Raw genomic sequence first — 23336 nt, 5'->3', positions numbered from 1 at the left:
AATAGCCAGCTCCTGGCTAGCTCAGTTGATCTCAGGGTCCTGAATTTGAGGCCCACGTTGGGGTAGAGATTACTAAAACATAAATAACTTAAAAAAAAAAAAAAGAAAGGAAGGAAGGAAGAAAATAAACACAATGATAATTCAGCTTGTTTTGTAGAGTGCCCAGACACTCAGAATTGCATCCCCAGAGCGGTTCCCACACCCGCTTCGGTTGTGGATGTTTCACCATGATTCTCACTTCATGCGTGAGAAAACATATTCAGAAAAGCAAATTTCATGTTTTCATCCAGCAAATAATCCTTGAGGCCAAGGAGTTGGTCTTGTCTAAGGGACCACAGTGAAGAGGTGGAATGAAGGAGGGTTTCCGGTCTCCTGTCCTACTGTTGCTGGCCCTGCCCTTCTGGGCCTGAACTTCAGCAGCCATGTTAGTTCCCGGACCCCACGAGGTCCTGGGTGTTGGGCTGGCAGAAAGGGCTACTTAAGATGGCGAAAGTTCCCGCCACAAGACCTGAGCTCGGACAGGAGAACAAAGGCCCAAGCAGGAATCTGAAACCCCCGCCCCGGGCTCCAGTGGACCAATGGGACCCCGACGAGCAGGTGAAATATCCGAATAAGGGAAACTTGCCAAAAGACCCCTGAGCTCCCCTCTAGACCCCTTAAAAGCCCCCTCCTCCCTGCCTTAGGCGCGACTTCCGCCACTCTGCTTTCCAGAGTCGCGGAACCTCGCCCGAGGGTGCCCACCTCTTCCCCGCGCAACTTTCCTGGCTCCCCTCTTCCTGAGCCCTGAAACTTCGCTGGACAGTGCCTTTAATAAATCTTGCCTTGCACCCACTTTGCCTGGTGTTGTGTTTATCTCGCTGGAAAAACTTTACACTGGGCACAACGAGTCTTGTCCGAGGATATAAGCCTCTAAGATACTTGTTCGTTCGTTTGGACCGGTCTGGGCCTCCTAGCACCAGAGGTTTGATGTGACTCCTGGGAGCAGTCTGCACTCAGTGCCTGGCCTGGGAAGCCCTGTGGTGTATGGGGGTCCAGTACTGCTCTTCCTCCCAAATCATGTATACAATCCAAGTCTTGGACCACCTCTTCTCTGAAGCAAGAGCCCAACTCAGTCTGGATGGGGAAGGAGGGGAAGCTCCTCTATTGGAGGAAGCTAGGGTGTGGGAGTGGGGGCCCGGGTACTGAAGGGCTTCTCGGTCTAGGAATTAGCAATTACCTGTGCTTCGATTTCCAGGTGACCATGAGGCCAAACTGGGGTTTTCTTTAACGGGGTTGTGAATTGGGAGAGGGGATGGGACTCTAGTCCCTTTCCTTCTGCAGAGTTAGGTCAACCTCCCCTTTGGCCTCCCCCATTGTTTGTCTCTCCAGGTTCTCCTTCTGACAGGACTCCAAAGAAGGATCTTGCTGACCCTTGTCCCAGAGGCCAGAGACTAAAGCGATGCTGTGAATTCTGAAGGCTGAGAAGCAGAGGACAGGTCTTTTGGTTTTCAGATCTAGATGTGAATTCCAGGTTCACCCGATCCGGCTGTGGGACCTTGGGCAAGCAGTGCAGCACGCTGAGATGCAGTTTCCCTGGGTGTTCAATGGTTCCCTCTGCGCAGTCCGTTTTGGAGGGAAACGTTCAGGAGCGAGGCCGCAGCTCAGCAATTCCCGCAGGCTCAGCCCGCGGAGCTGGGACAAAGGCAAATCCAAGGGTGGGTCAAAGGGCGCCTGGGTAATTCCTATCCCTGGCTTCTGGGACGACGGCGTGTAACGGCGTGGGCGACTCTACCGGGGCCCCACACCTCGCGTCGCTGTCCCCTCAGGTCTGGCAGGGCGGACACACCCGGCTCCCGGGAGGAGGCGGGCGCGGGCGCGGGAAGGGGCGGGCCCTCGGCTGGGCTGGGAGGAGTGCGGAGCAGCGTGCGGACCGCGGCCGCGAGGGGAGGTAGGCCGGGGCGCGCAGTCGGGCGCGGGAGTCCCTTCCGCGGGCAGGGCACCTCGGGCTGACGTGCACCGCTCGCGGAACGCAGGCGGCGCCAGGGGCAGCCGGGCGAGCGCCGGGGCTTCGGCAGTGCAGGGCGGGAGGCGGAACAGGAAGGCACAGGCGGCGCAGCAGCTTCTCCCGGCGCGGAGAGGGGGCTCGTCCCCTGCTTCCCCCTGAGGGTGCCCGCCCCACCCCTGCTGCCTCAGGCTCCTGTAGAGGACACGTGTCAGCACGTTCCCGCCGTTGTCGTCTCATCCCATGTCATAGCCCCTCCCCGGGGCCTGGGACACCCCCTCCCCCGGCCCCATTATTCCCAGGCCCAACCTCCCAAGAAGAACCGAGGTCCCGGCCGGGTCCTTTTCCTCCACCGGCCCTTCTCCCCAGCCAGCGAGCGCCCCGGCCCGGCCCCCAGCCGAAGACACTTGACACACCGTCTTACCCCTGTCATCTCATCCCTCAGCCTAGTTTCACCCCGGGCCTGGGAACCCTGGTGTCCTTGGCCCATTGTCCCTGGGCCCGGCTCCGCACTAACCGCAGGCTCGGCCCTAGCCCCTGACCCGCGCGTCTCCCCCGGCAACGCGCCGCCACTCGGGATGCAGCCGGCAGGCTGGGCGGCGGTCAAGGAGGCGGCGGGCCGCGACGTGCTGGCCGCCGACCTCCGGTGCAGCCTCTTCGCCTCGGCGCTGCAGAGCTACAAGCGCGACTCGGTGCTGCGGCCCTTCCCCGCGTCCTATGCCCGCCACGACTGCAAGGACTTTGAGGCCCTGGTGAGTTCTCTCCACCCCTTCCCGCGCTGTCCTCTGCGTCCCAGGCCACGTGGCCTGTGGACCTGTATTAGTGAACACGCCAGCCCCCAGACTTAATATTCCCAGCCGGGCCTTAAGGAAGGTTTCCATGAACTCACAACACCCATACCCTAATATCGACAATCCCAAGGCCCTTGGTGGTTACTCCCTCATGTTAATGACAAGTAACTCCCAGGAGTGAAGTCAGAATTCAATAGTCGCATAAGCCTCCACAAAATTTCCTAGCATGGCCAGCAGTAGGGGGGTTGATCTGAATCAGATGCTTCTACTAAGTAAGAACTTATTCATCTCTTTAAAAGTAATCAGACACTAAAAATCACCAACGCCACCCAGACCTTGATCTTCAAATGAGGTAATATGTGGGCAGTACTTTTATGAATTGTAACGTGCCGTCTGCATGTCAGCTGTTATTTCTCCCATGATTCACAAGGCACTTAATTTCTTACAGAGTTCACCTCAGGGTAAGCATTCCAGATATCACTTGTCTTTGTAATTCAAATGTTGGGAATTACCTAGAAAAATACAGTTTACAAAAATCAGTTCTATAAGAAGTAGAAAATCAAAATAGCCTATAATCATTAAAGGCATTGAGTGAGTAGTCAAAGATATTCCCTCAAAGAAAACTCCTGACCTACCTGGTTTCCTTGGCGAATTCTACCAAACACTGAGAGAATAAGTGCTTCCAGTTTCATTTTGTGTAAAATTCTTTCAGAGTATTGAAAAAGAGGCTAATGTAAGCTTGATCTAAATCTGATAAGGATAACACAAGAAAAGAAAATTATAAGCCAGTGTCACTCGTGAGTATAAATATAGAAATCCTCAAAAAAACTAGCATCCTGATTCTGGCAATGTATAAAAAGAATAATTCCCCATGAACAGGGTGGATTTATTCCAGGTATCAAAATTAGTTAAACATTAAAAAAAAAAATCAGTGAATGTTATGAACCATGTTAACAGATTAAGGCAGATATTTTGAATCAACAGATGCTTAGAATTTTCTCTGATGAGGTGGTCAGGGTTGGATTCCCTCTTTGCTATCACTCTCAAGAGGTCTAGGGACAAAGGCCCAGCCTCCTGCCCTTATCTGGTCCATTATAGCCCAGGCCAGGGATGTGTTGAGGGCACCCCAGGCCTTGACCACAGTGCATAGGCATTTCAGGGTACAGGGAGTGGGGGTTGGAGAAAGATAAGCCAACTGACTTCCCTCATGGTTTGTTCTGAAAATTCAGATATTCAGTTTTGTGAGTTTGTGGTATCAGAGCCTTGGGGATAAAACGTCCTTCCTATTTGTCAGGAGATATTTATGGAGTGTCTGCTGTGGGCCAGGTGCTAAGGGTACAGAATTAAAGACCCAAGGTCTTTAACAGTGTGTTCAGCTGTATTATGGAGTAAGTCTGTATATACAACATAGAAGTCCAGGGCTGGAATCCCAGTCCTTGGCAGTGGACTAGGGTCAGGGAGTACTAAGTAGGGGCTGTGGCTGATGCCATGCTGAGTCCCCAGGGACATGGAGGATTTTTGAGGAGCAGAGAGAAGGGAAGAGGTATTCCAGGAGGAGTAGCAGGATGGGAGGAAAGCCAGGAGCTCATTGAGAAGGACAAGTCTAGACTTTAGTGTGGCTACCAAGGGGAATAGGAAGAGATGAGGTTGACCAGAGCACACAGAGCTGGGCATGTTTTGCCAAAGATGTGTTGATTTTACCCTTGGGCAGAGGAGGGCATGGTGAGATCCAGGATGCATTGTTTTGTTTTGTTTAAGATTTTATTTATTTGAGAGTGAGCGCACAAGTGGGGGTGGGCAGAGAGAGAGGGAGAAGCAGATTCTCTTCTGAGCAGAGAGCCCGATGTTGGGCTCTATTCCAGGACCCCAAGATCATGATCTGAGTTGAAGGCAGATGCTTAACTGACTGAGCCACCCAGGTGCCCCCAGGATGCATTTCTGAAAGACCCCTGAGGAGGCAGGGTGAGAGAGGAAATCTGTCAGGAGGAGTAGACAGAGGAGAGATTAGGGTCAGAGGGACCAAACTCAACGGATATGGTGCCCTGCAATGCACATTATTAATTCTGACCAAGAAACATACAAATGGACTAGAATTCTCATTATGTTCTTTTCCTACTGGAAGGTCTTCTCAGCAAACAGAATGAGGTTTGACAAATATGGGATAAAAACAAAGGGAGCTTTGGAATTATTTTGATGTGCTCATGCTTTTTAAAAATTTATTTTTATTTTAATTTTTTAAAAGATTTTATTTATTTATTTGACAGAGAGAGAGATCACAAGCAGGCAGAGAGTGGGAGGTAGGCTCCCCGCTGAGCAGATAGCCCAATGCAGGGGCTTGATCCCAGGGCCCTGGGACCATGACCTGAGCTGAAGGCAGAGGCTTTAACCCACTGAGCCACCCAGGCGCCCCTAAAAATTTATTTTTAATTATGCAAACAATGGTTGGATATATTTTTGTTATAAAATATACAAATGATATGGATAAAGTAAAAGTGCCCCCAGCAGAGCATTCCACATTCCCCATAGGTATCAGTGCTCTCAGTTGAAGGCACTTTCTTCCTTCCTGTCATATCTATAACCTCTTAGGAGAGCACTGGCGATTAAGGTAACCCCAAATAGCCAGCCTCTCATTTGTAGGGACAGACTGTTTAGTCATGGGGCTCTTTGTGCCAGTTCTAGCTAGGGCACCCTTGCTCCCAAGTGCCACTGAAGAAACATGGACGGGTTCTTCCCATCCTGTTCTGGTGCCTTATTCCTTATTGGGCACCATTGTGAGGGAAGCTAGGCCAGGCTCAACAGCTTCTTGGCTGTGTGTAGGCATGGTTTTAACGAGCAATTTCCCTGGAGAAGGCCACTCACCAGGCAGGGCCTTGCACCATGACTTCTGGGGGCCTGCAAACATTCTTTTTTTTTTTTTTTTTTTTTTTTTAAAGATTTTATTTATTTATTTGACAGAGAGAGATCACAAGCAGGCAGAGAGGCAGGTAGAGAGAGAGGAGGAAGCAGGCTCCCTGCTGAGCAGAGAGCCCGATGCGGGGCTCGATCCCAGGACCCTGAGATCATGACCTGAGCCGAAGGCAGCGGCTTAACCCACTGAGCCACCCAGGCGCCCGCCTGCAAACATTCTTAAATAAATATACTTTAGGTTTCATTTTGCCACATGTTACATGAATTGTAGAAAAGATGCAGAGAACTTGGTATCTGGACCTGTATCTGACTCAAAGCTTAGCTTTTTATTATTTTTAAGTAAACTGTACCCCCAGTGTGGGGGTTGAACTCATGACTCTGAGATCAGGAGTCCCGTGCTGTACTGACTGAACCAGCCAGGTGCCCCCTCAAAAGTTAGCTTTTAGAGAAAACGGAATCAGGTCCAGACTTTGCCTTCTGGATTATTTTGTGGTTACCTGAAGAAGGAAGGTATAGAGCTGTTAAAAAGTCTCTCATTGTTAGATAAGAGCTCTTGGAAATAATGTGAAACAGTGTATCATTTTCAGCCATTTTTATTTATTTATTTATTTATTTATTTAATTTATTTAAGATTTTATCTATGTATTTGACAGAGAGATCACAAGTAGGCAGAGAGGCAGGCAGAGAGAGAAGGGGAAGCAGGCTCCCCACCAAGCAGAGAGCCCGACTCAGGGCTCGATCCCAGGACTCCCGGGATCATGACCTGAGCCCAAGGCGGAGGCTTTAACCCACTGAGCCACCCAGGCACCCCTCAGCCACTTTTAAATCATTTTCTCTCCACTGTTATTACACACCTATAACACATGGGTTGTTTCCGAAACTTAGAGCTCTGGCTGAATTACTTTATTGACTGTGGCTTTCCTGAGAACATCCCCTACTGAACCAAGCTCTTGGCTTTAGGCATGGCTCTGGCCTTATTTTGCCACAGTACCTGCAGTCCCAAATCATCTCTCCAGTGCCTTGTTTGGAGGACATTTCCATTCTGAGTCAGCTCTTCAATTTTGCGCTGGGAGTCCTTTGTATTCCCAGGGTCTGGCCTGAGACGTGCTTATCACATGTTTGAGCAATCAAATTAGGTATGTGCTGATTGCCTCTGACTGAGGGTTTCTAACCCTATTCCCTTGGGAAGAGGGTTGGCTAAGCTCCTATCAGGTAAGAGACCCTCTAAGATTTTTGGGATGTCCTGTAGCCCTGACAATTGACCCCTGAACTTAAGGTTGAGCTATCCTGGGTACAGTTCATATTCCCTGAGACACTTTACACAGAATCTTGTCACTGGCATCACAGCTGTTAAGTTTTTTGTTGTGTTTTTCCACTGGAAAACATCATGCCCCAGTTCACCATTAGCCTGAAGACCCTTTCAAGGGGTAGGAGGTTGGGGGGGAATGGCTCCTTTGTATTAATTCCAGCCCTTTACCACCCAAAGTCTGGTTGAGGACCAGCCACATCAGCATCACCTGGGAGCTAGTTAGAAATGCAGAATGTCGGCCCCTCCACCCCAGACCTACCCAATCAATACCTTAATTTTAATAAGATTCTTGGGCATTTGTGTGCATTGTAAAGTCTGAGAAGCACTGTATCTAGCCTACCCCTTTCCTTTCTACTGAACTGCACTAATCGACTCTTCTGGTTCTGGTCCGTGGCTTGTGCTGTCTAGCCAAGCTGTGTCCCCAATGTCTGGGTTAAACCATGAATAAGCTGCTCTCTGTGCTGACTCCAGGGAATGCCTGTCCTCTCCACACCATCTCCCTCTTTGTCCAGACAAACTTTTCTTAATCCTTTAGGACATAACTGGGACCTCATCTTATTCTCAACCTCTACCCCCAGCAGTTAGGAGTCCTTCCTTTGCGAGCCTTCACAATTTAAAAAATTTTGCTCTTTTAAATGCTGCTATGACAAACTACCTTGTAGAGTAATCATTGTTTACATCTCTAAATGGTGAAATTGCTGGCTCAAAAGGGTAAGCAACCTCTCTAAGCGAGGCTTTTAATGCTTATTTTCAGATTATAAATTGAATATTGACATTTACTGGGGGAGGTCACTCTTTATAAAACTGTCAACCTTGGCTGGCATTAGAATCCCCTGGAAAGCTTTGAAAAATACTGATGTCTGGGCCCTATCCCTGGAGATTCTGATTTCATCTCTGAAGTGGAGCCTGGGCATTGGGATATTATGTTTATTTACAGAGAATATATATGTTTGTTTGTTTAAAGATTTTATTTATTTATTTATTTGACAGAGAGAGAAAGATCACAAGTAGGCAGAGAGAGAGAGAGGAAGGGAAGCAGGCTCCTTACTGAGCAGAGAGCCCGATGTGGGGCTCAATCCCAGGACCCTGAGATCATTACCCGAGTCGAAGGCAGAGGCTTAACCCATTTAGCCACCCAGGTGCTTATTTTAAAAAATAATTTTTTGTGTTTTTGTTTTTGTTTTGTTTTGTTTTTTAGCAGCAAAGCAAGGTTTATTGAGCAATAGCAAAGTGATAGCACAAAGCTCCCAAAGAGGGAGGGGACCCAAAGGGTTGTCTGGGAATATGTAGTTTTAAGATTTTCCTATTAATTGATCATTTTTATGAACACCCATCTGCTGGGTAGTGAGGAAATGATGATGATTAGATTCAATCCAGCCCGTAAGTGTCCATTTAGGTACATATGTGATATCTCAAGGTAAAATCTGTCTCAGATTACCTATTTAGTTCCCTTCTCTCAGAGGTGGTCTCTGAAGAATATACAGATACAGAATTATAGAACATATTTCTGTATTCTATACAGATATATAAATATAGAATATACAGATATAGAAAGGTATCAGATATTAAAAGATTTGGATCAGATGTAGGTTATGTGGCGTGACTGTTGGTAGATGTGTGGCTAGAAAGGTGTCTCAGCCTGTGGGATAACAATATGGAGAACCCAGGGGTGGGATCATCCTTCCAGTACAGACTACCTCCTTCCTTCCCAACCATCCCAGAAATGCAGGCTTTTCCTTATCGAATTGGTGAGCAGGAGAGAGGAGGCATTTGATTAATAATAGTACAGTACCTAATGCTTACATAATACTAATAGCACTGAACTATCTGCCTGGCACTCTTTTGAACTGTTTCTACGGAGAACTCATTTAATCTTAACGAGTCAGTGATATGGGTTCTCTTATCATCTCTGTCACCATCAACTAATCAGTCTCCGTGGGGGCATTACACCACCTTCCAGGTCCTAGATAATGGCGGCCTGCCCCCAGAGAACCATTCCTTTAGAGGGACCCCACAATGACTGCTTGTGTGAAGAGTTCTCTTATAAAGTAGACTCTGACCTTCAGTCTGTTTTCATGAATCTGGATTTTTGTGCAAACCAAGGTATACCTACAGCAGTGGCCACTTTTCCCGGCTTCATCCCAGCAGCCCAGTGGCTCCCCCCATCCCACCCACTCTGCCCTTCCAGGTGTCACTTTATCAGTTTGGTTCCTGAGGCTGGTGACCTTGGCTGTACCTTTTGGTTCATTCCCTTCTAGCATCTTACCCCACATCTAGTAATTACGATCTCTGGTACCTTTATAGGTAAGGATCCCCCCCCCCGCCACTCCCCGGAGTTCTTTCTTTCCTGCTGCCTACCCTTTTAGAACAACATTAATTAATATCTAAACCTGAGTCTCCCCACCTTTTCCTGGTGGTAAGAATCGCCTGTGGGAACATCTGTAAACACAGATTCCTGGGCCTCCTCATCAGGAGATTGTGATCTTGGTGTTTGCAGACCGTCCACTGGGCTGTCCTGTCACTTCCTGACTCAAAGCAAGCACAGGAGTTGCTTGGTTATTGGTCTTCTCTTTCCTGTGTGTCCCCTCGTGGTTCCTTACCCTTGATCTCTCAGTCACCCAAACCACCTCTTTCTTGAGAGACCAGTGCTGGTCACCAGTCAGGCCTTGCCTAGGCTCCTTGACCCCTTCTCCAACTGAATACTTCTTTATTTCTCAGAGCAGAGGCTGTGAAAGTGGGGTCTGGGGGATATGAGGCTCTATTTGTTCCCCTTGCCTTCTAGAAATTGGGAAATTAAAAAAAAAAAAAAAAAGGCAGCAGCTTGCTGATTTCTTTTGAAAAGAAAGACATCTGAGCCTCCATAGCCCAGCTAGAACCTGGCACCCTTGGACAGAAACCAGCTGGGGGTTGGTGGCTGGGCCCTTTGTTGGGCCAGGGATATCCAGTTCAACGCAGTCCTCACCACTCTCTCCTAGATGCCTCCCATGCTCATTTTCATGACTCTCTGGCTCCGAAGGCATTTGAGCTTGGGACCACCTTTTGCCTGTCCCACTGAGAGTGCCATCTGCTCTGCCTCTCAGAATCCTCCCCACCACTGTGTCCTACCCACTCCATAAATCCTTCCCTCCACCTTCTCCTCGAATCCCCAGAAATGCCTTCCTTCCTCCTGAACTCTTCTCCTCAGTCAAGTTTTTCAGAAATGCCTTCCACTATCTTGAGCTGTGGTTTGTCTCTTATCTGCATGGAGGGTTTTCTGATTCCTGACCCTGCTCCATACTACAGGTGACATACGTCTTTCTCTGTATCTTTGACAGGGCTTAGGCTCAGCCAGTAGCTGTCTCGTTGTATTATTTGGTGGTGGTGGTGGTGTGGGGGGTGTCTCCAGGAACATACCAGATAAGCTTCCTAAGCACCCTCTTAAAGTTCTGTCAGAATTGCTCCTTGGGGCTAAAATACTGAATCCATTAAAAATTTCTCCATTGAAGGGTGCCTGGTTGACTCAGTCTGTGGAGCATGCAACTCTTAATCTTGGGGTTGTGGGTTCAAACCCCACGTTGGGTGTAGAGATTACTTAAACCTTTAAAACAAACAAATAAATACATTTCTCCATTGATTTGTTGGGAGAGGATCCCAGATAATGGACTCTGAAGTCAGGCAACCCGGCTTCATGTCTCCGCCCTACCACTGAATAGCAATGTGACCCTGGGAAAGAGCTGAACTTCTCCAGACCTGATCCCTCCCCCTTTAACACAGGCTGTGTGGAGGCTAAAATGATGATGCATGCCTGGCATTTAGCATGGCGCCTGGTATATGGTAAGGCCTGAATAAATAGTAGCTGTTACTGTCTTGTTCTGAACCTCGTGCCAAGTTCTAGGCCAGTTGCTGGGTCTCCAGGAGACATGAGATGTGGTTGGCCCTCAGGAAGTGCTTGTCCCAACCGGATTTGAGGTGACTCCAGAGAGTCAAGTACCAACATGGGATTTTGCCTAGAGGACGGGGGAACACAGAGATCCTGGGTGGTCAAGGACAGGGAGGTGAATTTAGGCTGGCCTTGAAGCCCCCATGAAATGTTATGCTGGGCAGCTGCAGAAGCATAATAAAGGAAAGACACAGGGCAGGTGAGGAATAGCATGGGGGCAGCGGGTGGAAGTTTGTGGTAAGAGGCGCTGTTAGGAAGAGAGGCCAGGTCAGACCAGATGTCCAAGGGCCTTGTTAAAGGAAGTGTTGTTAGCTTTGGCGAACTATGTATAAGCCACCTAGTTAAATTTGAATTTCAGATAAGCAACAGATAATTTTGAAAGTGCAAGTATGCCCCCAAATATTGAATGGGTTATACTTAAACTGAAAGAATGAATTTTGTTGTTTATCTGAAATTCAAATTTAACTGGTGAGACAGTAGTTTATCTGGCAACCCTGCTTGTATGCCTGGTTCCCAAAAGGCCCTGCTCAAGTGCAGACAGGTTTTATTCAGGAGGAAGAATTCTGTTAACTTGTTGGATCAGATTTATTTTTCAGAGTAGCGTGAAAGTGAAATGGGACTTAAGGGAGGTCAGTTGAGGGGTTAAAGAGTAGGGATAAAGCAGGCAGCCTGGCAGGACACATAGGGGCCCTGTCTGGACAGGCAGCAGTGAGAGGGCCGGAGCTCTGGAAGAAGGCTGGCTCCAAGGAGGTCTGAGGGGGGCCTGGGTCCCACCCAGAGCCAGGAGGGTTCTCTCCCACTTTCCCAGACTGAACCCCTAAAAGGGGCCTGGCTTAGCTGACGGGCCTTTTGCAGGCTCCCTGTGCCCAGGTCTGGACTATTGGCAAGGGTTTGTGGCTCACAGGTGGGACTGGAGAATAGGAGTGATGAGGACAGTCATTGTGGGAGAGAATACTCAGCTCTGTCTCTGTGATAACAAGGATGGACCAGGAGAAGAAAAGAAGGACAGAGGCCACAGGCTGCTGGGGGGGTGTTCTCTGTGCAGGCAGCAGGCAGTGGGGACAGCCACTGGAGGGTACCCGCAGTGGCTCCCTACAGTCTATAGAACAAAGCCAAGAGTCCCCAAGGTGGGTCAAGGTCATTCACAGACTGATGTTACCTTCTCACTCCTCTTGGCGACCCTTCCCCCACGCCCCAGGCACATGGAACCTCCTACAGTTCATAATGACAACCATCATGACAGTCCCACTAACATTGGAGTACTTAATATCCTCCGACTGAGCCACCCAGGCACCATCATCCATGGTTTTTAACTGGATTCTCACTGACGCTCCACAAGGCATGTAGAGAGGGTTCTATTAGAAGTTCAAGGCTAGGGGCACCTGGGTGGCTCAGTGGGTTAAAGCCTCTGCCTTCGGCTCAGGTCATGATCCGAGAGTCCTCGGATCTAGCCCTGCATCAGGCTCTCAGTTCAGCAGGGAGCCGCTTCCTCCTCTCTCTCTGCCTGCTTCTCTGCCTACTTCTCTGCCTACTTGTGATCTCTGTCTGTCAAATAAATAAATAAATAAATAAATAAATAAATAAATAAAAGAGGTTCAAGGCTAGTGATCAACTCTTTGGAAATAGAGATAGGAATAAAGTAGCCCCGAAATGTTTCTGATTTTCATTTGCCGAGTTAGGAAATAAAACCCCCAAGGTCAGCAACAGCCAACTTTCTAGAAAAATGGAAAGGAAAAGAAATGGACGTGTAGAGATAGACCTGGGACCTTCTTTCATCTTCTCAGCAACCCAACGTGGAAGCAGTGGGGAGTGAGGAGATGACTGAGGAGATGAGTGGGTGGGTGCCTCAATGAAGCCCCATGTGCCCCAGAGGCTGGCCTCTTTTGTGAGAACACCACAGACATAGCTGCTGGGGTCCTCAAAGAAGTCACCACACTCACACTCAGGGAAGTCCAAAGCCATGGATTCCCCACTCATAGATTCTTCCAGTCCAGGTATAGTTTACCATTCTGGGTCATTTTTTCCAAAGCAGTATTGCCTGCTTGTGTATGGAGTTGCCACACTCCAAGAGACATGTTAACAGGGAGTTAACTCATGCTGAAGGGAAAAGGCTTTGTTCACCCTCTACCCACACTTGGATATACCGTGTATTCGGTAACACCTCCTGGGAGGTGGCGGTATCCCATAAGCAGACATTAATATTCCTGCAGCCAAATGTATCCCATCAACAGCAACAGGAAGTGGGAAAAGTAAAGATTAAACTAACCTCAAAGCAGCTCAGGTCAGGTTTTGTACCAAATGGGTTACGAGACTATGTTTCAGTATTCAGAACTTTTGGAGGTTGGTATTTGGAAGGGGGGGTCCCAGAGCTGTACCTTTCTTTCCCTCTTAGGAAATTCCTTGAAACACGAAAGAAGTGCAGTTTGCCTACTTTACCATGAGAGGGCACCCCGTTATCATTTTGTTCAGGATCCTTGCAAATGGAGGTTTTTTTTTCCTCATTTCAGCTTGCAGATGCCAGCAAGTTACCCAACCTGAAAGAACTTCTCCAGTCTTCTGGAGACAAAGACGTACGGGCCAGGGATCTGGTGAGCTGGATTTTATCCTCAAAGGTCCTGACAGTCCACAGTGCAGGGAAGTCAGAGGTGAGACTTTGGTCTATAGGACAGCAGATCCCTAGGGCTGAAGGGCTCTGGGACCTCCTCCTACACCAGAAAGGCCTGGGAAGCTTGCTGAAAATGCAGCTTCCTGGACCTTGCCCTGAGAGATGCTGATTCTGTGTCTGGAGTGGGCTCAGGAACTTGCACACTGGCAGTGCGAAGCAGTGTTCTCGCCGTTACGGTGAACCTGGAGCAGGCCACCGGGTACATCTCAGTATCTCCGCCTCCTCATCTATAAATAGTGTACTTCCATTAGGGAACTGGCTGTGAGAATGGCATGAATATTCCCAGCTAGAAGAATGCCTTAGGGTACATGCTAAGGGCTCAGGAAATGTTGGGTATCACAACGGTGGACCCTTGACCACACCTTAAGAAACACTGGCCTCATCCAGTTGTCAGGAAACACAAAGGCAGAACCTGGTTCATGAAACACTTCAGGCACTGGGGTCAAATCCCACTTGCATCTAACATTCAGTCTCCTTTTCCCCATTTGAACATTGAGAATATTAATAGTTACCACAGAGGGGAGCTATGGTAGAATGTATGGCACCCCCAGTATAGTTTGTGGCACAGACTAGACATTCCGTAATCTGGTTTCCCTTGCCTGGCCAGCATCTCCCAGGGTCAGGCTGGGAGGACAAGGACCGGGGCATGGGACGGCAGACCCTCTGGCCTTGTGCTCGTGCCTCAGAACAGAAGCAGGGGTTTATCTGTGTTGTTCTTTACTTCATCAGTTTCCATTTAAGAGCATTTAATTTTTACAAGCTCCTGCCAAAGACAAAAACCCTCTTCAAGTGGCAGAGAATTGGGTGTTTCAGATTCTGGTGTCTAGGGGTGTCCACCTGTGTTGGTAAAGGGTCAGTAACAGAGAGCCCTGGAGTGGTAGTCAGGAGATCCATAATCAAGTCTGGGCTGGGTTGCTGACTCAGAGAAGATATCTCCGTTTCACTTCTATCATCTGCTAAGTTGAGATTTATTTATTCATTCCTTTATTTATCCTCTTCAAGCATCTACTAGATATTGGGTGCTGGAGCTAAAGTAGATAAGACAGTGGTTCCTTCACTTTTAATTATGGGTCAGTTAAATTTCGTTAAGATGTGGAGTGGAGTGTTGGCACTCCACATATGGAGTGAGGATTATTAGCTTTTTATTTTATAGCTCAAGTAAGGACATTAGGCTGCTATGTCTCATCACTTTATAAAAATATGTTTTAGTACAAAAAAGGAGGATGGCCTCAAAAAAATGACAAAGACAGGCTCATGGCAACCTGACAGCAATATAAACGTATTTGTTACTTTGTCCTTAGTTTTCTCATTTAATCACAACCCAGAGAAAACTTTGCCACAGACTGGTTTTGGTCTATGACTTACTGTTTAGAAATTACCCAAATGATGTGGTCCCTGCCCTGAGAAGGATCACTGCCCGTCAGGAAGAGCTTACTCTTCCGTATTAATTTGGTTTTGTTGCGTAACAAACCATTCCCAAAACCTAGTGGCTTAAAACAACATTGATTGTTTCTCAAGATTCAGTGGATTAGTTGGGTTGTTCTTCTGGATGGGGCTGGATGATCTAGGGTAGCTCACAGGTCTAGGTCTTGAGCTGGAATGGCTGCTGTGGTGGGGGCCTCCTCTGTGAGGCCCTCATCCTACTGAAGGTTAGCAGGGGTTTTCCCCATGGCAGTGAAGGGTTCACAGCAGCAAGCCATTTTCAAGTTTCTGCTTGCTGTATTTGGCCAGGGTCAGAGCAAGTCACATGGCCAAGTCCAGATTCAAGGGGCAGAGAAGTAGATGTCACCTCTTGGTGGAGTTCTGGAGTTCCCACCTGCAAAGTCAGTTACAGAGGGGCAAATGGACAAGGATGGGAGGAAACATTTTTGGCCATTCTTGCACTTGATCCCACCTTTCTACCTCCTGAGATTATTGTAAAGATGGAATGCAGGAAATGGATGTGATAGTGTTATGAAAATTAGAAGTAGTCTTTAGTTAGAAGAAAGAGTTAATGCTTTGCAGCTTGGTGTAGGGAAAAATAGTATTAGAGGGAAGCAGTCTTGAGCTGTAAGCTCTGAGCTTATTTATGAACTGTTGTCTGTATTCTCATGCAACTAGTTGTTCTCATGAGCAGAGCCCGTAGGAGGTAAGCCCAAAGCTTTCGGACGCCATTTTGCAGCACATCTTACCAGGTTCCCAAATAAAACTGCCACATCCTACGTGTTTTCAAGTTCGAAAAGATCCAAAAGCTGACTGGTGCCCCTCAGACGCCTGTCCCCGTGCCGGACTTCCTGTTTGAAATTGAATACTCCAACCCAGCGAACGCCAAATTTTATGAGACCAAAGGAGAACGGGACCTAATCTACGCCTTCCACGGGAGCCGCCTCGAAAACTTCCATTCCATCATCCACAATGGGCTGCATTGCCACCTAAACAAGGTGGGGCCTAAGCCTCCTGACCTGGGGGTCAGAACCCTGGGGAATTTGCTGGTAGAGGGTGGGGGGAGGGGCTCACTAAGGCCTTGCCCCTCCTAGTATAGTCTGCAGACCAGTAGTAACACCAGCACCTGGGAGCCTGTGAAGATGCAGAATCTTGAGCCCACCCTAGACCTTCTGAATTAGAATCTGATTTTTAATAAGCTCTCTGGGTGATTCCTGTACTGATTACAGTTTGAGAAGTATTGATTTGAAGATGGTGCCCAACCTTGGCTGCCCATTTGGAACCATTTGGGGAGCTTTTAAAAATCCCAGTGCTTGGCTGCATCCCAAACCAATTAAATCAGGATCTCTGGGTATGGGGCCCAGACACCAATATGCTTTAAAAGTCTGGTGATTCCAGGGTATAGGCAATCTTTATGCTCAGCATGGTCCCTGGCCCAGCCACATCCACATCACCTGAGAACTTGTTGGACTTGTGGAATCTCAGCCACACCCAAGATCACCTGATATGGGATCACTTTAACAAGCTCACCAGGTGACTTGTAGGCATGTAAAAATTTGAGAAGCACTTGCCTAGGAGGAGAGCCTCCTAGGAGCCAGAAAAGACCACTTTAGCAGCTCTGTGTCTTGGGCAAATTTCATTAACCTCTCTGAACCTCAGCGTCCCCATTTGTAAAATAGGACGTCATTACCCACCTTCTGGTGTGCTGAGAGGATTCAAACAGTTCATATATGCAAAAGGCTCTTCCCGTACTAGACTCCAAGAAAGCAAGGGCTGCTTTCATAGGCGGATGGAGAGGGAATCTGGGGTAATTGGAGGGCTTCGGCCTTCTGCCTCATCAGAGGGTCTGGTTCTGTGAGCCATGGGCTCAGCTGTGGCTGATGCAGCCCCGGGGCTAGAGAGACTTTTCCAGCACTGCTGTAGCTGATTAGTGCAGTTGGGTTTTGCGTAGGATGACGGGCTTGTTTATACTGGCTCTCAGCTTATTTTTATGGCCAGGCTACTGGAATCCAGGGGGCCTCTGCTTCATGGTAGAGCCAGCTTGGAGAAGCTGCCTGCAGATTACAGGCTTGTACAGCAAACCTTCACTTCACTCACTGTCTGGGGAGTCGCTGTGTAGAGGCATCTCCTCAGAGTCCGTTGGTAAAGCGGATGCTCCATTGGCCACTTCTGTCTGGGTTTCCAGTGAGGGGCTTGCTTGAGGGAGCATACTTGCCAGTTGAAGCTGTGAGATTATTTTCACAGTACAGATACCCGACCTTTCCCACTCTTGTTTCTCTGCTCAGAGCAGTCTTGCTTGAGGTTCTTGAGTTGAGGGGGGTTTTGTCTGTGTATATATTACAGCCAGAGCTGAGAGTGGGTATGGAGTCAGAGCAGATGACATCCAGTGTCCTTGGAGAAGGTCTGTGTCAGCTTCTGAGACATGGGGACAGTGCCTAAGTTGGCAAGGGGCTTCCCAAAGGTAAAGCAAAGGCTCGAGTTTCATTCCCCCTAAGCTTCACTGAACCAGCTTAGAATTGTGGAAGCCTAGGGCCCCTGAAAAAGACATCTCTCAGTTCCCAAGCTTGGGATGTTCCGTGAGCAGTTTGAGTTCACTCAACAAATGCAGACACTGCAGCCCGAAGATAGCAATTGAATTCCAACTTCAATTTCAAAGTCCATCCATTGGTAGCAGCTACCTGAAATGAGAAGGATTCTGAGTCAGGATGACAGAGTGCCATGACTGGTACTGTTCTGCTGGCCATCATGGTTGATTATTGACCCTTTGCTGTGGTCTGCTGTGGGCAAAAGATGAGTTTGCTACACCTGCTGTAGCCTCAACCTATGGGTATATCACCTGGGCTCATTCTCTCTCACTTGACATGCTTCCTCATGGAGGACATCAAGTTAGCCCCTACCACTAGGGACCTGCCTCCTGGATTTTGGACATTTTCTTGGTTGACACCAATACGAAGAGTAATACTTACCCTGCCCCTAATACAGGCCTGCCTTATATGGTAACAGTTTCTGGTCTGAGATTCATTTCTTTTCCACATGACAACTTCGGTCCTTTCTACCCTCAAGTGTGATCCTCCTCCCTGTGCATAAGTGCATGATTTGGCTTCTGGAGGCTGTCAGTGTGACCATGCTAAATGCATTCATGTAACAGGAATGACTGATATACTGTGACACACATGCCCTCTCCTTTCATGGGCCGGGGTCCGGCTCAGTGTTATGTACATTATCTCATTGAATCCTCCTCTGTGATGTTGTGAAGGAGATGCACTTATCAACATTTTGTAGACGTAGAAACTGAGACCCAGAGAGTTTCTATAACTTGCCAGCTTGTTGGAGGTACAGTCAGGATTCAAACTCAGGTCTGTCGGGTCTCTTATATCTATGTTTTTCTCATTCAAACTTGACCACTAATTTGCCAGGCTAGGTGGGCACATCCACAATTAAGTTAAACTGTCGTCAGATGGGAATGTGTTTAACTACAACTCTGAGATGATGTCTTAGAATGAGCTGACATTATATACCTTTTCCCGGGGGAAAAAGAGGCTTAAGATTTTGTTGTTTACAGTTTTATTGAAGAAAGACCTATGTCATCTTGCTGTGCCAACTTTACATTCACTCAGCCCTGTTTCTTTGTTAACCTCTGCCATTCCAGACGTCCTTGTTTGGGGAAGGGACCTACCTCACCAGTGACTTGAGCCTGGCCCTCATTTACAGCCCCCACGGCCTGGGATGGCAGCGCAGCCTCCTTGGCCCCATCCTCAGCTGCGTGGCTGTGTGTGAAGTCATTGATCATCCAGATGTCAAGTGCCAAATGAAGAAGAAGGGTGAGTGAGCGCTTGGCCTGGGCCCGGGCTGCAGGCCTATTAAAAGTACAGGCTCTTATCGTTGGCTCATCTGTTGAGTGGAACACACATTGCCTGCCAAGGAATGGGCTGGGTCCAAAGCAACGTGGGACAGGAGCTTGCCTTTACAGAGCGAGCAGTCTCCTTGCAGACATGTGATAAAAAAGATACACTTACTACAAGGTGGTGGGCAGAGCGTACCAGGGGAGGGGGCTGATGAGGTCCACAGGGGCAGCTGAGAGGAAGGTACAATCATAGTATGTCCAAGCGCTCAGGGAAAGCTCTGGGGTAGAGAGGAGCTTCAATAGGTAAGGGACACCTGGGTGGTTCAGTCGGTTAAGTGTCTGCCTTCGGCTTGGGTCATGATCTCGGGGTCCTGGGATCGAGCCCCACATCGGGCTCTCCACTTGGTGGGGAGTCTGCTTCTCCCTCCCACTCTGTGCTCTCTCTCTCTCTCTCTCTTGCAAATAAATAAATAATTTAAAAAGTAGATAAAAGGAAAGGTGTGAGGCCAGAATGCGGGCTCTTTGAAGGCAGAAACTGGGTTTCAGTCACTCTTGGGCACCTGGTATCTGCAGAAAACCTGGGACGTACTTGGCATTCAGTAGGTTTTTGGTCAACTGAAGCTAAAGACACATGTCCAGACCCGTCCCTCCAGGCTACTTTGGTGTGTGCCTGGGTAGGCGCCCAGAGGATGTGAGAGGCACCCGAAGCTGTGGGGAGTAAATCCTGGGCTCTCTGGGGAGCGGATGACTAGCTAGCCACCTCCAGTCTGATCCATTCCTTCGAGTCTCTGCCTTGTGTGCTCTGCTGTTTTGCCCTTAGTGGTAAAAGAGTCCCAGAACTCTTACTCTAGTCTCCAGAACTGACTGGTTGGTTCCACTGAGAAAACTGTCTGTTCCTGGCCTCTAATGTAAAACAACTGGAATCCTGAGGAATGGGCCCAGGTCTGACGCCACCCTTCCAAAGCAGGCAGCATGAATATCTGCGTTTATAACTCTTAGGAAGTTTGCAAACTCTGACCTTAAACAACAGAACAAAACCTTGCAGTATCTGCTGTCACATAACTTTGTTTGTTTGTTTTTATCAAGCTTCATCATGTTATTAAAAAGTTTGGGGTTTTTGGTTTTGTTTTTTAAACAAGTCTTGGTACAAAGGATGGAACATGAGAGTTCTAAGAAGCTCGAAAATCTGGATGGTTAATTTAAAATGCCTGCTAAGGGACTCATTTTAGGTCAAGTCCTGTACCTAAGCCCAGATCGTTTTTTTGTGATGGCCATCAGTCCGCTTCTTCCCTCTGCTTTCCCAACTCCGTTTTTCCCCCCTTGTATCCCTTATTATTTTCCTGTTTTGTTTTGTTTTGTTTTGTTTTTGTTTTTCCCCTCTTATCTTGTTTGTCAGATTCTCCTGTCTTTTTGGTGCTCCTCTATACACCCAGACCCTTCCTCAGCCTGCTGGGGCTTCTCCACCCTCATGACCAGGAGGCTTGACCTGTTTCTATTCATAATTTGCTTCTCTTATTCCTGAATGTCCCCCAGTAAAGCTGTGCTTCATTCTCCTTGTTCAGATTCCAAGGAGATAGATCGCAGGAGAGCAAGAATCAAACACAGCGAAGGGGGAGACGTCCCCCCAAAGTACTTTGTGGTCACGAATAACCAGCTCCTGCGAGTGAAGTACCTGCTGGTGTACTCACAGAGGCAGCCCAGCAGGTAAGGCGGGCGGTCCCCACGAGAGGCCCAGGGCAGCACCGCAAAGCTGCATTCAGAGTGGCGGGTTCTCTGCTGCCAGCGTCCCTTGCTCCCCGGCCTTAGACTTGAGCAGTGTGTGAAGTATATAAAACACGAGGGGTGAGGAAGACGGGTCTGAGGAGATGGGGTCCTGGCCCTAAGAGGGACTGTGTGTTCCTAGTGAAGAAGATAGAGACTTGTAAACACAAATGACATGAGGGACTAAATGAAACCAAATTGGCTGCCCCAGAGCACGAGGCCCCCTCACCACCCGGGCTCCCGACTGCAGTCTGCACCCACTGACGGAGGTGAAGCTGAGAGGCTGGGTGGTGCCTGGACGCCAGCTGGGAACGTGTGCGCCCTGCTTGGTCACTCCCTGCAGTGGTGTGGACCCACCACCTGCTGCTCTCTGCACCTGAGCTGCTTCCTCTTTATCTCTAAAATGGGAGTTGAATTCAACAGCAGATGAGACCTTTCAGCCCCTCATAGCCATGGCCGATGCCTCATCCCATCTCAGCAATGTGGTAGTTGGTGGATGTGCGGGGATCTCTAGGGTCAAGGGTTGCTTTAAGATCCTGTTGCCTTGTTGGGGTCTGTGGCAGGGCTTCTGATGGGGACAAGCAGTAGAGAAGTAGGTAAGATAGGAAAGGGGGTCACCTTTAATACACCCCACTCCAGTGGTTTCCACGCTTTAAGACTTCATAAACCAGTAAAATCCTCCCCTCCCATGGCCGTCCCCCACATTTGGGGAAATTTGGATAGGGTTTCTGAGTCTGAGGAACATTATCCTTTGGTTTAAAACCGTCTGGCTTTTTCTACTTGAAAATTCCATTCCTCTCCCACTTCTCCCTGGAGTGTCTCTTAGTGTACACTCGGATGCTTTAGATCATCTCCTGGTGGGCCAAAGAGGGCTCCCCCAGCTCTGAATGATATCTGTACATGTGTCACCATGAAGAGACTTTTGCTAAGTAACCTGCCACCTGCTGCCATCTGGGCAGACACCTTGAGCAAGAACCTTCTAGATCCCAAAGTCTCACCAAAGAAAAGACAGGTCATAAAAGGTACAAGAGGAGCCATAAGAGAGATGATCAGGATGAGCTCATTGCATAGCTGTCTTTGCACATTTAGAAAATGTTCTGGTGAAAGATGTGTCTGTGCCAGGGCAAATAGCCTCAGATTTTTTGAGCAAAGGAGCATGCACGAAGCTTCATTTCATGGCTTACCCAGAGGATGAAATTCATCATTTCATCTTCTTTGAGCCAGAAGTTGTTGCATACACTTAAAAAAAAATGTTTTTCTCTTCTTGCCAACATCCTTTTTCCCCCCTTATGCAGGGCTTCCAGCCAGCTGTCCTGGTTTTCCAGCCATTGGTTTATGGTCATGATATCCCTGTATCTGCTGCTGCTGCTTATTGTGAGTGCCATCAATTCCTCAGCTTTCCATCACTTTTGGAATCGTGCAAAGAGATAATCCCTTGGGGCCTGGTGTGGGGGCCACCTCAACCACGTGCCTTATGATATAATCTGTTCTGTATCTCCCTTGCCCCATGTCCAACCGGGTGGAGTCTGGGGGCCAGCTGGGGACCACAGGACAATTTTCATACACCATAAATGTATTGATTGCCTTTGACAATGCTCCCGGCCACACTCTGGTCAGTGGGGACCATGAGGCTCCTCACTCTGAGGTTTCAGGGGAGTCCTCCTGTCTTCTCCTTCCTAAACAATCCTAGGGAGTTGGCTTTTCTGCCAGGGCCAAAGGAAAAAATCCTGCTGCATTTAAAAACAAAGTGTCCAAGCTGTCAGTGGTATGTTTACAATCGCTCCTGGCAGACCTTGGCCCTTTCTCTAATGCCTTCTGGAAGGCGGAATATGTGTAGTGGGGACTATAAATCATGAGGCGGTTGCCTTGTTTTGACTTGAGACACCCAAGAGGAACAGTCATGTTTCTCATAAAAATCGGTGGGATCGTTTCTGAATTCCATCAGCCTTTGTACATGAGTGCAAAACATTTTTGCAGTTTTCTCAAATCCACAAACAGCCTTCTGCTACAGTTGTCACCCCTCTGCCCCAACCATGGAAGAGAAAGGAAGGAGCCAGAGACTTGATAAAAAAGACAAACTTGACAATGAGCAACTCATGTCATCTTTTTCTAAAAATTACCAACTGCTGATTACAGCTGAAATGGAAACACGTTTGTGTTTTTTTGTTTTTCTTTTCTTTTCTTTATTTTTTTAAATAGCTATTTGACAAATTCATCTTCGGGAGCTGAGTAAAAGGGAGATTTCTAAACCTAGAGCACTCTTTGGCCGATGCCTGTAGTCTCTTTCCTGGCCATGTTTTAGAGAGCCACAGGCCTGCCCCCTATTCTCGTTCTCACGAAGCTGCCTTGACGGTGGCCTCCCAGCCACAAGTGCCACGTCGCAGGCCTTCTGTGGGCTGCCGGCCTTCAGGAGAGAGGCCTGCCTCAGTCTGCCACAAAGGTGCATGGACTGAGCCTTCCTTAGAGGGGTTGCAGGTCTTTGGGACTCAGCCTGGGCTTTAAAAGTGCCGAGGAAGCCTCTGGCTGCCCACGGGAGTTGTGCTTGCTGATTCTCTGCCCTTCCTTCCTGCCCTGTTTCAGCCATCATGGAGCCCCATCTGATCTGGGGGGTAGATTTCTATAAAGATGGTGGAAAGTCAGCTTTCTATAATCTGTGAAGTTGTGAAAAAGCCACTATCATGGTTTTTACATTGAGTATGGCAACATTTCAAAAATAATAAAGGTATTTTCCTAATTA

At 48.3% G+C, this 23336-nt stretch overlaps 1 protein-coding gene and 1 pseudogene across 3 annotated transcripts; both read left to right on the top strand.

Moving 5' to 3' along the window:
- The window catches only part of LOC111153123, a 25616-nt pseudogene extending 23094 nt beyond the window's left edge, over positions 1–2522 (top strand).
- On the top strand, positions 2291–23336 carry LOC111153358 (poly(ADP-ribose) polymerase family member 16). Of its 3 annotated transcripts, none has more exons than XM_022512343.1 (6): positions 2291–2733; positions 13415–13495; positions 15786–15992; positions 18644–18815; positions 20401–20542; positions 21895–23336. In XM_022512343.1, the coding sequence occupies exons 1-6, from the start codon at positions 2560–2562 to the stop codon at positions 22028–22030; spliced, it is 912 nt and encodes a 303-aa protein (XP_022368051.1). In that variant the 5' UTR covers positions 2291–2559; the 3' UTR covers positions 22031–23336. The 3 variants fall into 3 exon arrangements, with proteins under 3 accessions (XP_022368051.1, XP_022368050.1, XP_022368052.1); XM_022512342.1 differs by having other exon boundaries at positions 13415–13552; XM_022512344.1 differs by lacking the exons at positions 13415–13495; positions 15786–15992.

This window comes from Enhydra lutris, unplaced genomic scaffold (assembly GCF_002288905.1).
Source record: "Enhydra lutris kenyoni isolate GAN:26980312 unplaced genomic scaffold, ASM228890v2 scaffoldscaffold31, whole genome shotgun sequence".
In the NCBI taxonomy this organism is placed as follows: Eukaryota; Metazoa; Chordata; class Mammalia; order Carnivora; family Mustelidae; genus Enhydra; species Enhydra lutris.
This window is presented reverse-complemented; position numbering and strand designations above follow the sequence as displayed.